This window comes from Idiotropiscis lumnitzeri, chromosome 20 (genome assembly GCF_059441095.1).
Source record: "Idiotropiscis lumnitzeri isolate Australia: NSW breed Sydney's pygmy pipehorse chromosome 20, RoL_Ilum_1.0, whole genome shotgun sequence".
NCBI lineage: Eukaryota > Metazoa > Chordata > Actinopteri > Syngnathiformes > Syngnathidae > Idiotropiscis > Idiotropiscis lumnitzeri.
This window is the reverse complement of record NC_142410.1, coordinates 13,151,622-13,163,958: the sequence shown is the minus strand read 5'-3', so window position 1 is coordinate 13,163,958 and position 12,337 is coordinate 13,151,622. Positions and strand designations below refer to the sequence as shown.

The 12,337-nt window shown below is 51.8% G+C and overlaps 2 protein-coding genes across 2 annotated transcripts in view; both read left to right on the top strand.

Moving 5' to 3' along the window:
* Positions 1–808: 808 nt before the first annotated feature.
* Positions 809–9,209, top strand: kif20bb (kinesin family member 20Bb). Its single transcript, XM_088283654.1, is given in 26 exon segments — positions 809–936; positions 1,818–1,925; positions 2,105–2,188; positions 2,254–2,373; positions 3,073–3,211; positions 3,281–3,465; positions 3,538–3,580; positions 3,702–3,847; positions 3,909–3,981; positions 4,061–4,172; positions 4,246–4,320; positions 4,387–4,533; positions 4,617–4,779; positions 4,917–5,192; positions 5,772–5,875; positions 5,944–6,034; positions 6,095–6,217; positions 7,200–7,327; positions 7,687–7,833; positions 7,835–7,959; positions 8,036–8,169; positions 8,249–8,344; positions 8,416–8,475; positions 8,584–8,647; positions 8,729–8,838; positions 8,930–9,209. Coding segments are annotated over 25 exon segments (2,943 nt in total). The 5' UTR covers positions 809–936; positions 1,818–1,820; the 3' UTR covers positions 9,023–9,209.
* A 514-nt stretch (positions 9,210–9,723) lies between these two features.
* asah2 (N-acylsphingosine amidohydrolase 2) overlaps positions 9,724–12,337 on the top strand; it is a 5,012-nt gene continuing 2,398 nt past the window's right edge. The window contains exons 1-11 of the mRNA XM_088285093.1: positions 9,724–9,847; positions 9,919–10,031; positions 10,130–10,273; positions 10,367–10,543; positions 10,646–10,773; positions 10,844–10,921; positions 11,006–11,126; positions 11,578–11,703; positions 11,799–11,885; positions 11,977–12,081; positions 12,147–12,228. Coding sequence (XP_088141219.1) covers positions 9,724–9,847; positions 9,919–10,031; positions 10,130–10,273; positions 10,367–10,543; positions 10,646–10,773; positions 10,844–10,921; positions 11,006–11,126; positions 11,578–11,703; positions 11,799–11,885; positions 11,977–12,081; positions 12,147–12,228 — 1,285 coding nt within the window. The remainder of the gene's footprint in view (positions 9,848–9,918; positions 10,032–10,129; positions 10,274–10,366; positions 10,544–10,645; positions 10,774–10,843; positions 10,922–11,005; positions 11,127–11,577; positions 11,704–11,798; positions 11,886–11,976; positions 12,082–12,146; positions 12,229–12,337) is intronic.

Genomic DNA, 12,337 nt, shown 5'->3' with positions numbered 1-12,337 from the left:
AAAATATCTCAAAGTTTTTAAAAGTGGAGGCCATTTTGCAAGAAGTCAATGAGCATAAAAGGCCACGTAAAGTGATTGGGTGTGCCAGATTCTGGCCCCCCGGGCTGTGAGTTTGATAGCAGTGCTCTAAAGCAGTGATTCCTAACCTTTATTGAGTCAAGGCGCTAAGTCTGAAATATTTCATGGCACACCACCCAACAAATGTCACAGAAAGCATGCATGTCATACTTTCAGCCATCTCGAGGATGCTTCAGTTGTTCTCTCTCTCTCTAGGATTCGATGCATAAGCAAAGATAGGTTATTTATTATATATGAATACTCTTTTGGCCAATGAAGTGAAATGTGAGGAATTTCTGCGGCAGACCTTAAGACCGCTCACGGCAAACTGAAGTGTCCCTCCCGATGCTCTCGTTACGACTGAACGCAAACCCACACGACAAAAAGGTTGGTAAGAGGGAGGACGCATCAATCAATAACCCTTGAAATTCCGCTTAATAAGACTGAAGATGGAGATGCAAGACAACTGGAAAATATGTGACACAAAGACATTTGTACTGAAGAAGATGGGAGGAGAGCAAAAAAACAAATGACCACCTTGCTGTAGGAAAATGAATTTGCCAATCTCCTTGAGATTGCAGAATCAAGAGAGAAAGTGGGAGAAGTTGTTTATTTTTTATTAAAACTGAAAACAGGATTTCCCTGCCTTGCTGCTGCTCAACATTCCATTGATCAGTCCAGTAGATGGCGGCAGCCCATCGAAACGCTCGTTAGCCAACCGCCAAGTGAAGGAGAAGAAAACTTGCCGTCGCGTTGTGATGACGTTGCAGCTTTATCGTTTCACGGATTGGTCAACTCTTTAGTTTGCACTTTCGAAAATCGAGGGCGGACGAACTACAAGCGAGCGAGTTGCGGGATTGCGTCGCGTGTAGAAAATCGGTGAGTTAAGTTTTACAGCAACATGTCGTAGACGTCTTATACGTGTTATAGAATACACACAAACATTTGCGTCAAACGTCTTACACGTACAGCAGTGCGTTTACTGTTGGACCTAAAATCTTTTTTACGCCAACGGTTCATTCCAAGAGCGCTTCTCACAGCGACGACTCACCAAGTATGCCAAAGAAACAATCGCGAACAGAGTCCAAATGATGAGACTGTTTGGAATTGGCCACCAGAACGTCCGTGAAAATGTCGCGATGGCCACACGTGAACAATTGTGTGAAGCTTTCCATCCAACCTGCGCCATAGAAATGTGGTAACTGCTTCATAACAAAAAGCTCATGTGGCGTCATGTGCACGCAACATTTTCATTAAAAAACGTTTTATTGTCTTGGATTAAAGCACACTGCCTTACTGTTATGGAGTTGTCAAATATTTACATTTAAATGTCACTTGTATTACTCCAATCAGAAGAAATAATTTTGCAAATGTGAGGTGTCGAACGTCACCCGAGGTCAGGAAAATGAGGTCATACCTCCAAAAATGATTGGAGAACAAGAAACGCTTGGAATTGCAATTTTGAAATGTGCAACATGGAGTCGCACAAGTTATTACTTATAACATTTCATGGCATACAGACGCATGTGTGTGTTGTCTTGCATAGACTTTTTGTATCAATGTCACTCACTTGCTCGTTGACAATATGTTACACCACTTGAAGACATGCGCAGGTGACTCCATTTTCATTGTCAAATCATGATCTGAAGCGAATTGAAAGCATGTTAACTAGTGTGTGTGTGTGTGTGCGTGCGTGTGTGTGTATGTGTGTGTGTGTGTGGGGGTGCGCGTGCACGTGCACGTGTTTTGTTTGGGCCCAGAGCATGGAGTCTTGTTTCGCGGGCGAGATGCTGGAGAGAGTCGGCCCGGTGGAGATGGACGACATCAAGCGAAATCTGCTGGATGAATTCTCTGCTCTGGCAAAGCAGGTGATGTCACGTCACGTCACATTATTGAAATGGCGATTTCAGCGCAATTTGGTTTGCAGCAGGTCACGCTGGCAGCCATCCAACAAAACAGTCACAAATAACCAGAAAAAAAAGAAAACACAATTCTGTATCGTCTGCTCTGTCATGTGACTCGTCAATCGACTTGGCTTTGTCCTCAGGATGAAGTTCAGAGTCGGTTGGAGAACTTGCAGGTCTACCTCAGGGTTCGACCTTTCACAGGAGCAGAGAGTGGCGAGTCGCAGGTATGGCTCGCTCGCTGACTGACTGAACGTGGCGAGGCTGTGAGTTGTGTCGCAAATGTGCTCAGGACTGCGTGGCCATTGAGGGACCTCAGACTGTGGTCCTGAAAGCTCCCAGGAGCAGTCAGTCCAATAGGCAAGCTGACAAGATCCCTCCGCAAACTGCTCAGCGGTTCACCTTCACTCAGGTAAATGCACACGCCAACTTGAAAATATGCTAAGATGGTGCCAACGCGAGCGGTCGCCTCTCCAGTTTTGTATTTGTATTTGCCGCCTGCTGACACGACGGAAGAGTCGCGAAGGGTTAAGGAGTCTGCTCTCTGACTTTTTTCACAAACCTACAAAGTTTTGCTGGTGGATGAACTTTTTCTTCTCACAAGAGCGTACAAAGCCTTTGCACGTTCTGGCGCGCTGTGCTTCGCTGAAGCGTGGTGCAACGAACACATCCTGGATGCGGCGCTGGACTGCCTGAGACTGATGAGGACGCACGGCCTGCCACAGTTCAGTCATCGAATCGGTCTGTGTTCATCCATCGCAGTCTGGTTTGGTGCCGCCGCAAAATCCGACTGCAACGGACAAACAAAAACTCATCGTGCTCCCCCACCCGCATCCTGAGGACTTGCACACTTCAAGAACCGAGACAAAGGCACGCCTCGCACGTGGTGGGCCGGCGCGGATTAGTGCCAGAGTCGTCGTCTCCCAACTCAGAGGTTGAAGTTGGAGTCCCCGACCATTGTGACCACGTGTCCTTGAGCGAGATAACGAACCCCGAGTTGCGAGATGAGGGAACAACGTCGAGCGCTTTGAGTGCCGAAAGTAGAAAAGCACCAAACGAGCGACACGTGATTGAGAGCTCGTTGATGACCCGTTATGTCACTTCCTGTCAGGTGTTTGGACCGGACGCCAGTCAAAGGAAAGTGTTTGACGGATCGGTTCGTGGTTTGGTGCGAGACGTTCTGCACGGACAAAACTGTCTGCTCTTCACTTACGGCGTCACCAATGCCGGCAAAACGTTCACCTTTCTGGGTTAGAGCGCCGCAAAGCCGCCCGTACGTCTTTGCGTCCATTCGCCTGTCTGACCGTCTGCCTTTTCAGGCCCGGAGCACGACAGCGGCCTGCTGCCGCGCTGCCTGTGGGTGATCTTCAACAGCACCGAAGGTCGCCTGCACGCCACCTGCGATCTGAAACCGCACCGCTGCCGAGACTTCAGCCGACTGACGTCGGAGCAGCAGAGAGCCGAGCGTGCCGGAAAACTGAGTCTGCTGAGGACCGTCCGAGAGGTGGACTGAGCACGACGTCAATTCGCGCGTCGCCGTGACGTCATGCGTTTGTCTTCTCCTTTGTCTCTGCAGACTGACAAAAACGCCACATCTGCCAGATCGACTTGTCTTGACGGTTGCTCACTTTTTCTTTTTTTTTTTGTCGCTGATATCATGTGATTTTTGCTCATGACATCAACTCACTGCGTGTGTGTGCGTGTGTGTGTGTGTGTATTTTGCACGCGTGCGTGCGTCAGCCTCGTTTCTGAGCTCCCATTGCAGCATCAACAGCCTTTCTGAGAGCGATCGCTTGTGTCTGGACGTGCCAGCCGCTGTTCGCTTTTGTGTTTGGGTTTCCTTCTGTGAGATTTACAACGACAATATTCATGACCTCCTGGAGCAGGTAGCTTGCACACGCGTGATGGTGTCGTGGGGCTGTTGGAGTCATGTGATCATGTGATCAGGTCCCGGGAGGACACGTGAAGAGGACAGTGCTGCGTCTGTCTCAGGACGTCAAAGGAAATTCCTTCATCAAAGGTAACGTGTGCACAAAACATGGAGACACATGCAGCCGGACCCACGTGTGCACGTGTGCACGTGCACGTGCGTGTTGCAGACCTGAAGTGGGTCCCGGTGAGCAGCGCTGAAGAGGCCTTCAAAGTCGTGAACATCGGCAAGAAAAACCAAAGCTTGGCCTCCACCAGACTCAACCAACAGTCGAGCAGGAGGTCAGTCGGTCTGTCGCTCGGCACGTGACTTTGTTTCTTCTCACCGACGGCCGCCTTCGCCTCGTTTGCACAGCCACAGCATCTTCTCCGTCAGGATTCTGCGGGTAGACGCCACCGCCGCCGTCCCCAGGTTCCTCGGCGTCAGCGAGTGAGCGCCGCTGTCACGTCCTCCCCTCCCCAAGTGATTCCCACTCATTCCTTTTTGTGCGCGCAGGCTGACATTGTGCGACTTGGCCGGATCCGAGCGCTGCTCTCGCACACGCAACACGGGCGAACGGCTCAAGGAGGCCGGGAACATCAACAACTCGCTCCTTGTGCTCGGCAAGTGCATCAACGCCATGAGGATCAAGCAGAACGCCAAGTACGTGCCGTGTCGTGTCGTGTCTACGAAAAGGTGGCTCAGTCCGGTGGCAGTTTGTCACATAGTTTTTTTTTGGCGTGCAGGTTTCAGCATCACGTTCCCTTCAGGGAGTCCAAGCTCACTCACATTCTGCAGTTCTTCTTTTGTGGTGCCGGCAAGGTGTCCATGTTGGTCAACGTCAACCAAAACTCGTCCTGCGCGGACGAGACGCTCAACGTCCTCAAGTTCTCCGCCCTGGCCCAAAAGGTGCTCGCGTGTTTCCCATCCAACTTTCCAGTCGTGCTGCAACGACTTTTTGCATTTACAAAACTTGTTTTGTTTTGTTTTTTTGGGTCATGTGTGAGCGAGAGAGGTGCTAGTTCTTTTTTTTTTTTGTTCTCCAGGTAGTGGTGTTGCACTCCAGGCCCGCAAGCCCGGACGACGCTTCCCTCAGGTCGGCCATGGAAGTGTCCATCCTCATCAATGAGGCCGACCGGCGCAGGAACGTTTTGGCGTGCGGACGCAAAAGCTCCTTGATCGCCTGGGAGACCACCTTGGAGGACGTCATGGAGGACGACGGCGAGGAAGATGATGACGGGAGTCTGACGGAGGGAACGGTGCTCAAGGCAGCAGACGAGCACGGCGACGATGAAGAGGAGAGCATGGAGGACGAGGACAAGGTAGACGGTGTTGGGACAGCAGCCCACCGTTTTTCAGAAATTTAAAAAAAAAAAAAAGGCTACGACAGAGCTCTTCAAAGACCTAAAAATGTTGACCGGTACAAAACAATTTGCGGTTGATTATGGAGGTAGTTGAACTCTTCTACTATGGCTGAACGAACAATGTTGTTCAAAGTTTTAGAGTCACGAAGGCTTAGCGAGACTCCCGGTTTCTGATTTGGGATTTTGGATTACATTGAAAGTTCGGCTGCGTTTGAGCAAGTTGGTGAGAAGACGTTGCCTCCGTTTCTGGCGGACATGCCGGCTGATTTCTTCGGCGTTTAAGGCAGCAAACGCAGCATTGAGCTGTTGATGCTGAAACGGGACGCGAAACTCTCGCTGACGCCGATCTTCCGGATTTCGCTACGTCGTGGCGCGCCATGTGCCTTTGGCCAAATGTGGTTGGCATTGTCAGGGCACGTCGCGCCTCGAAACGAGCGTTAGCGTCGATCCAATCAACAAATCGTGTCATGCTGCTCAATCACGTCAATGTCACGGGACCTAATCAGCGTCTGTCGCCTGTGCGTGCGTGCGCGCCCGTCGGCGAAGGTGGCAGCATTTCGTTTGGTCGCGGAGGCTCAGATCCGAGAGGAAGTCTGCGCAGAGTTCATGGAGCTCTTCAAGCAGATGGAGAAAGACTACAGGTGAGCGATGGCGCCGAGCCGCCGGCCGCGTCGGCATGACAGCCTCTCGCCGTTTGCGCTTCGATCAGCGAGCGTCTGGAGAAGGAGCGAGCCATCCTGGAAGAGCGAGCCGAGAGGAGGCTGGAGATCCTCAAGAACCTGCTCGCTCGGACCGCTCAGGTGAGTGCGTGTGTGCACGCGTGTGCGTGGCGCCAACTAACGTGATCCGACGCCGTGGAGGAGAAACAGGAGGAGCCGGAAGCGGCGCTTCTCCAGGGAGTCCTCAGCTTGGTGGGACAAGACCTGCAGAAGATTCGAGTGGACGCTCTTAACGTGCAACAGAAACTGCAGCTGGCCACTCAGGTGACATCTTTCTTCCGTCGTCTCCTTCCCTCGCTGCTCCGACAACTTTCTTTGATCCTCCCTTCAGGTTGACCGCCCGCCTGCCGCGAAGCGACGGCGCAGAAAGGAGATCGAAGACGACACAGTGGAGGAAGGAGGAAGGCGGAGCGCCCCCGTGTGGCCATTTCCGGATGACGACGGCGCCGTTCGCGAGCTAACGGGTAAGCGCGCTAACGCGAGCGTCCGACGGGCCGTGCCAGCGATGATGTCACTTCCTTTCTGCTTTCTCCATGGCTCCAGCGAAGGAGCGCGAGTGCGACAAGTGCGGCGCTACGTTGTCGTCTGCCGAGTCGGGGCGACGCCAAACTTGCCGATGGACGCCAAGCGACAAAACGCTGATTGACAAAATCGTTGCACCGCAGGCACAGGTCTCTTCATGGCTTTCTTTTTCCTTTGTCGCTCTTTCTTCAACTTTTTGTCTCTTTTTCTCTCTCTCCTCTTCTATTCTTCTCTTTTCCTCCCCCTCAGTAAATCTTTTTCTCTTTTTCCTGTCATTTCCTTTTTATCCATTTTCTTTCCCCTTCTCCCTGTCTTTATTCTTTCTTTCTTTTCCATTTTCTGTTCATTTCTTTCACTTTTGCTGTTCTTTTCTCTGCCACTCCCTCCTGCTCCCTCTCTCACACTTGACTTGTTTTCGCTCTCTCTCCCTCCTCCGATTCTACCTTGTTTGTTTTTTTTTGTCTCTTCTCGTCTGTTATGTGCCTTTTGTCTAACTATGTTGGCAAACATTTGCCACCAGGTGGGCTCCCTGGAGCGCAATCTGCAACAGGAAGTTGCCGTCGCCAAGGATCAACTGGCTGACGCCGAGGCTCGCCATCAGCACCTCGAGGGCCAATCGGATGCCAAAGCCGAGGCGCAGGAAGTGGAAGTTATTGTCAGTCGACGAATGTTTAGTCGTATCTACGAGCGTGGCCACGCTTTGACTCGACGACTGTCTACTCAGGAGGGCGAGGGTCTGAGCGCTTTTCACACCAACATGGCCCGACTGCAGAAGGAGTGCCAGGCGGCCGTGGCGAGCTCCGCCCACCAATCCAGAGTCATCCTGGAAGTGACGCAAGAAAAGATGCGCAGGTTTTGATGAGCAAATTATTGAAAAGTTCAAACTGATAATGCAAGGCGGGCACACATCCAGTTTGAGAGCAGCGTCACAGTGACGCCAGAAGGAGAAAGTCTGCTGGACTGATTTCAGAGTGCGGACAACAACAGGCTGAAAAGTGGCAAATGCTTGCGGGCTGCGTCAAAGAGGCAATATTCACCAGTTAGAAAAGCCAAAAGCAGGTCGGACACATTTGCAAAAGGAGAGAAAATCTTTATTTCTTTGGCGCAACTCGAATGTTTGGCTTAATTGGGGTAAAAAGGTTTTCATGAGGTGGTGGCGGTGGCGGCAAAGTACATTGGGTTCTTGTTGACCCGGTTGCTTCTTTCTGTAGTGACAGGAAGTGTGAGCAGCTCAGAGAGGAATTGGCCAATCAGAAAGCAGAATACTGCCAGCAGCTTGGCGAGCTTGAGCGACAGAACGCCGTCCTGCGGAGAAAAACGGAGGAGGACATCGAGCGACAGCAAGGTGAGAGCGCGCGGGCGCATGTGCTGTTGGTCTCATAATGTGTGTGTCTGCGTGTGCGCATCAGAGCTCCAGCGCGTCCTGCGTGTGAAGGAAAAGCTCGTTGAAGATCTTGAGAGTCAGACGGCTGCTATGAGACGAGGTTAGGATGATGTCTCCCGATCGTCTGTTCGGTCGGTTGACCACTAAGTCGCTGCTCGCGCTTTTCCGGCCGTCAGAACTGGAGTGCGTCAAGGTTCAAGTGCGGCGGTGCCAGGAGGAGGAGGAGCCGAAGGAGAACCTGGCACTGGTGGAGGAGCTGAAGGAAGAAATGCAGCGGCTGCACGACAGGAAGGAGAGGCGGAGACCGGTAGTGCGCTCAACAGTTACCATGACAACATGTCCAATAATGAGGATGACGACTCAATCGCAGTTGTGTGTTGCATGTGCAGGACCCGTTTGTTAGTGCGCAGCTCGGTTGTCCTTTGAACGACACCAAATCAAACAACAAAAGTGCGGCATGGAAAAGGAAAAGCTGCCAAGTGGAGGTGGGAAACTTTTGAAAGCATTTTGCAACGCCAACTTTGACGACAGTTTGTGCGTGCCTCCGTCCGTTTAGGGCTTGTCATCGAGCGATAACAAGCGGAACAAGCAAGCGGACATAAGAAACGTGACGCAGGTGAGACCGCTTGGAGGATTACAAAGCCACTTCAGGTTCTTCATTCTCTTCTTGTCTTTCTATTTTTTGTCTCCTTGTTCTTCCCAAATCGTCTTTTACGGGTTGCAGGAGCCGTCCTCCGCAATCCCGTCGACCGCACCGTCAGTGCCTCTTTCCGTCGTGAGCGGCACAGGTGACGACAATCTCGCACAGTTGCAACTGCCACCAGCAGGGGGCGCTGCCGTTCACTCAGTCGTTTGTGTTTTGCCCTCAGCTAAAAGCATTTTCGGGCAATCTGTCACTATGGCAACCAAATCCAAACGAGGGCGGAGGAAGCTTTATGGGAAGGAAGTGGCCACGCCGCTTTTAATCTTGCCGCATCTGGTCAGTGTGAGGACACACGCATGTGTTTCCACACGCCGTTTGCTCCTCATTTGACGTGTGTACCTGTTTTGCTGTTTGTTTGCATGTCCAGGCGGGCACGGCGGCGGTTGCAGACCTCAGGGAAAAGGAAAGTGCTCACGTGATCATCAAGCGCCGGTTACGTTCCAAAACCGGCAGGAAGTGATTGAGAAGATTTCAGGACGATTTTAAATCAGGTTGTGGTTATTTTTGTTTTTTTGTTGCTGGCCTTTTCTGAAGAGCAACAGCCGTTTTGACTTGAAGGAAATAAAATGTTGTTCCACTTCATGATTGTTTCCCTCTTGGTGTTGATTCTTCACAAAATAAATTTGACCTTTGTTTGAAACCTGAAATGTGTCTACAAGTTGACGGTGTGCCACACAAGACTTCCTTCAAAAAAAGAAATAAAAAAAAAAAAAAAAAAAGGTTGGCGTGCAGTTTGGGGGGCCGAAGCGCACGTTGGCGTCGAATGGCCACCAAATCGATCACGTGTGTTGACCCAAATGTGTGCACGCACATTGCACATATTTCCAATTGCTTTGTGACCTAAAAGTTATCAGTGTCGCTTTACAACCGCGATCATTGTGTGAACTTTGCTTTGGAGCGGCGCGATAACGATCACGCAAAACCTTTGCTGTCGACTGCCGATGCACTCGTGAGTTGGGTTGCGCTCGTTTTGGAATCTTGGAAACTACTTGGTTGAGGTTGGATTGTGGCTCGTGTTGCAATGTGTCATTTTGTGTTTTGAAGTGCTGTCTTCTTTTGTCTACGGGCATGTTTGATTGTTTATCACTACACTCGTGTAGCAAAGTTCTCCACGAGAAACGAAAGTCAACAATGTTCTCCTGTCTCAGTTTGACAAACAAGATGGCCGCCAGGAAGATTTGTGCTCTTTCCAACCTGGAAGCGACACTGACCCTCCTATTTGTTGCCATGACGACCGTCAGCGTCACTCTGATCGCCATGACGGCCACGCGCACCGCAAACACAAGTGAGGACGTGCTTGCGCGCGATCGGGGTAATTGTCGCATTTGGTCTTCAGCGCTTTCGTGCTTGCGGTAGGTCCCGCCCCGACTCCGCCCCCCAGCGTTACTCCGCCCCCCGGCCCAGCGCCATCATTCCTCATCGGAGTTGGACGCGCCGACTGCACCGGACCGCCCGCCGAACTTCCTCTGGTCGCTTGACTCGCTCTGTTCGCGACACTTTCTGTTGATCGTGTTGCGCAGCTCATGTGTGTGCGCGTGCTCGCATCCGTGCGCGTGTTTGCGTGTAGATGGGGTACGCCAACCCTCAGCAGACCGCTGCGGGCATACACACCCGTTTGTTCAGTCGTGCCTTCATCATCGACGACGGCCGCCGTAGAGTCGTCTTCGTCACCGTGGACGTCGGGATGGTCTCGCAGAGGCTGAGGCTGGAGGTACGCGCACACGTGCACACGTGCACACGCACGCACACTGAGCCGGTTTACGTATCGTGTTTGCCTGTGCGTGGCCACGTTTCACGTGAGCAGGTCCTGAAGGCCCTGCAGGTGAAATACGGCAACCGGTACCGGCAGGACAACGTGGTCCTGAGTGGCACCCACACGCACTCCGGCCCAGGCGGTTACTTCCAGTACACGCTCTTCATGATCAGCAGCAAAGGCTACCTCAGCTCGTCCATACAAGCGCTGGTCAAGGGCATTGTCAAAGTGAGACGTCCTTTGCCGTCCGTCAGCGCTTCATCGTCCGGCGCGAACAAAATGGACGCATCCTGTTGTTCAAACAATGTGCTGCGCTTCCTTCCAATCCAGAGTATAGACCGAGCCCATGGCACCGTGCGGCCAGGACGCATTTACAAGAATCAAGGACGTGTGAGCGCCAGCAGCGTCAACCGAAGTCCTCACTCGTACCGCAACAACCCTCCGGACGAGCAAAACAGGTCAGAATTTCCGACGGGTCACCTGACGTGATGGCCGGCGTCACCGATTCGGACTCTTCGCCCCCTCCAGGTATGAAGACGACGTGGACAAGGACATTGTGCTTCTCAAGTTCACCGATCTGGACGGCGACGGCGTGGGCGTGCTCAGGTAACCGCAGCGTGGTCAATATGGCCGCCGCCGCCGCCGCACAGCACCGGACTGCTCAAACTCCCGGTCTCGCTCGTTTCCCAGCTGGTTCGCGGTGCACGCCGTTAGCATGAAGACGACCAATCGTCTGGTGAGTGCCGACAACTTGGGCTATGCCGCCTACCTGATGGAGAACCACAAGAATCCCGCGGCGCTGCCCGGACAGGTGACGTGACGTTGAACTAAAAATTCGGAACATCAGGACCGCGTTTAGGATTTCACCGGCCTGGAGACGAGTTGGCCGCCTCATGGTGACGGATTTCTCCGTTTTTTTTTTTTATCCACGATGTGGTCAGCAAGAAGTTGCGGTGAAGTGAAGTCCGAAGTGAATCGGCCTGAGTTGTGTGTTGTTGGTGTGCGCAATTGGGAACAGGTGCAAAAGCGGCGCTACTTAGAAGACGGCTTTTAGCATTCACGAAAGCGCAAAATGTCAATTGAAAAACAACATGACAAGATTTTGACAAAATACGTACCACAAGATTCCAAAAATGCTGAGTCAGGTCATATTGGACAACTTGTTTCCCTCAAATGTATGCGAAACAAGATCTGAGAGAAATCCAACCCAAAGTGAATCAGCCCTCAATGATTGTGTGTGTGTGTGCGTGTGTGTGTGTCAGGCTGCTTTCGTGGCTGCTTTCTCGTCCAGTAATCTCGGTGATGTGAGTCCAAACATTGAAGGTCCTCATTGCATCAACTCTGGATTAGCCTGTGACTACTTGAACAGCTCGTGTCCTGATGGAGGGGTAAAGGCGCACGCACACGCACACGCACACGCACACGCACACGCACACACGCATTCACGCATAGAGTAATCGAGAAGTGTGTACGTGTGTTTCAGACTAAGGAGTGTCAAGCATTTGGACCTGGAGAAGACATGTTTGACAGCACCAGAATCATCGGACACAACATCTTCAGGAAGGCCAGGGTGCGTGCATGTGTGCGTGCGCGTGTGTGTGTTTTGTGTGTGCGTGTGAGAAAGACGTGACCTCATAGCAGTCTGTGATGTGTGTTTGCAGGAACTTTACGCGAATGCTGTTGAGGAAGTGACGGGCTTTGTTCATTCAGCTCATCAGTGGGTCAACATGACGGACGTGACGGTTTACGTCAATGACACGCACACGGTCAGTGCACGCACACACACATGGACACGCGCATGCATAAACTAACGACTCCTTTTTGTGTGCAGGTGAGTACATGCAAACCAGCACTGGGTCACAGTTTTGCAGCAGGAACCACAGACGGAGGAGGTGACCTCAACTTCACCCAAGGTCACGCTCTCTCTCACACACGCGCACTTGTACAGATGTAATGTCAAGAACATAAATCTATTATCATTGTACATAAGTGCTGTATGATTTGACACAAGCGAACGCACCT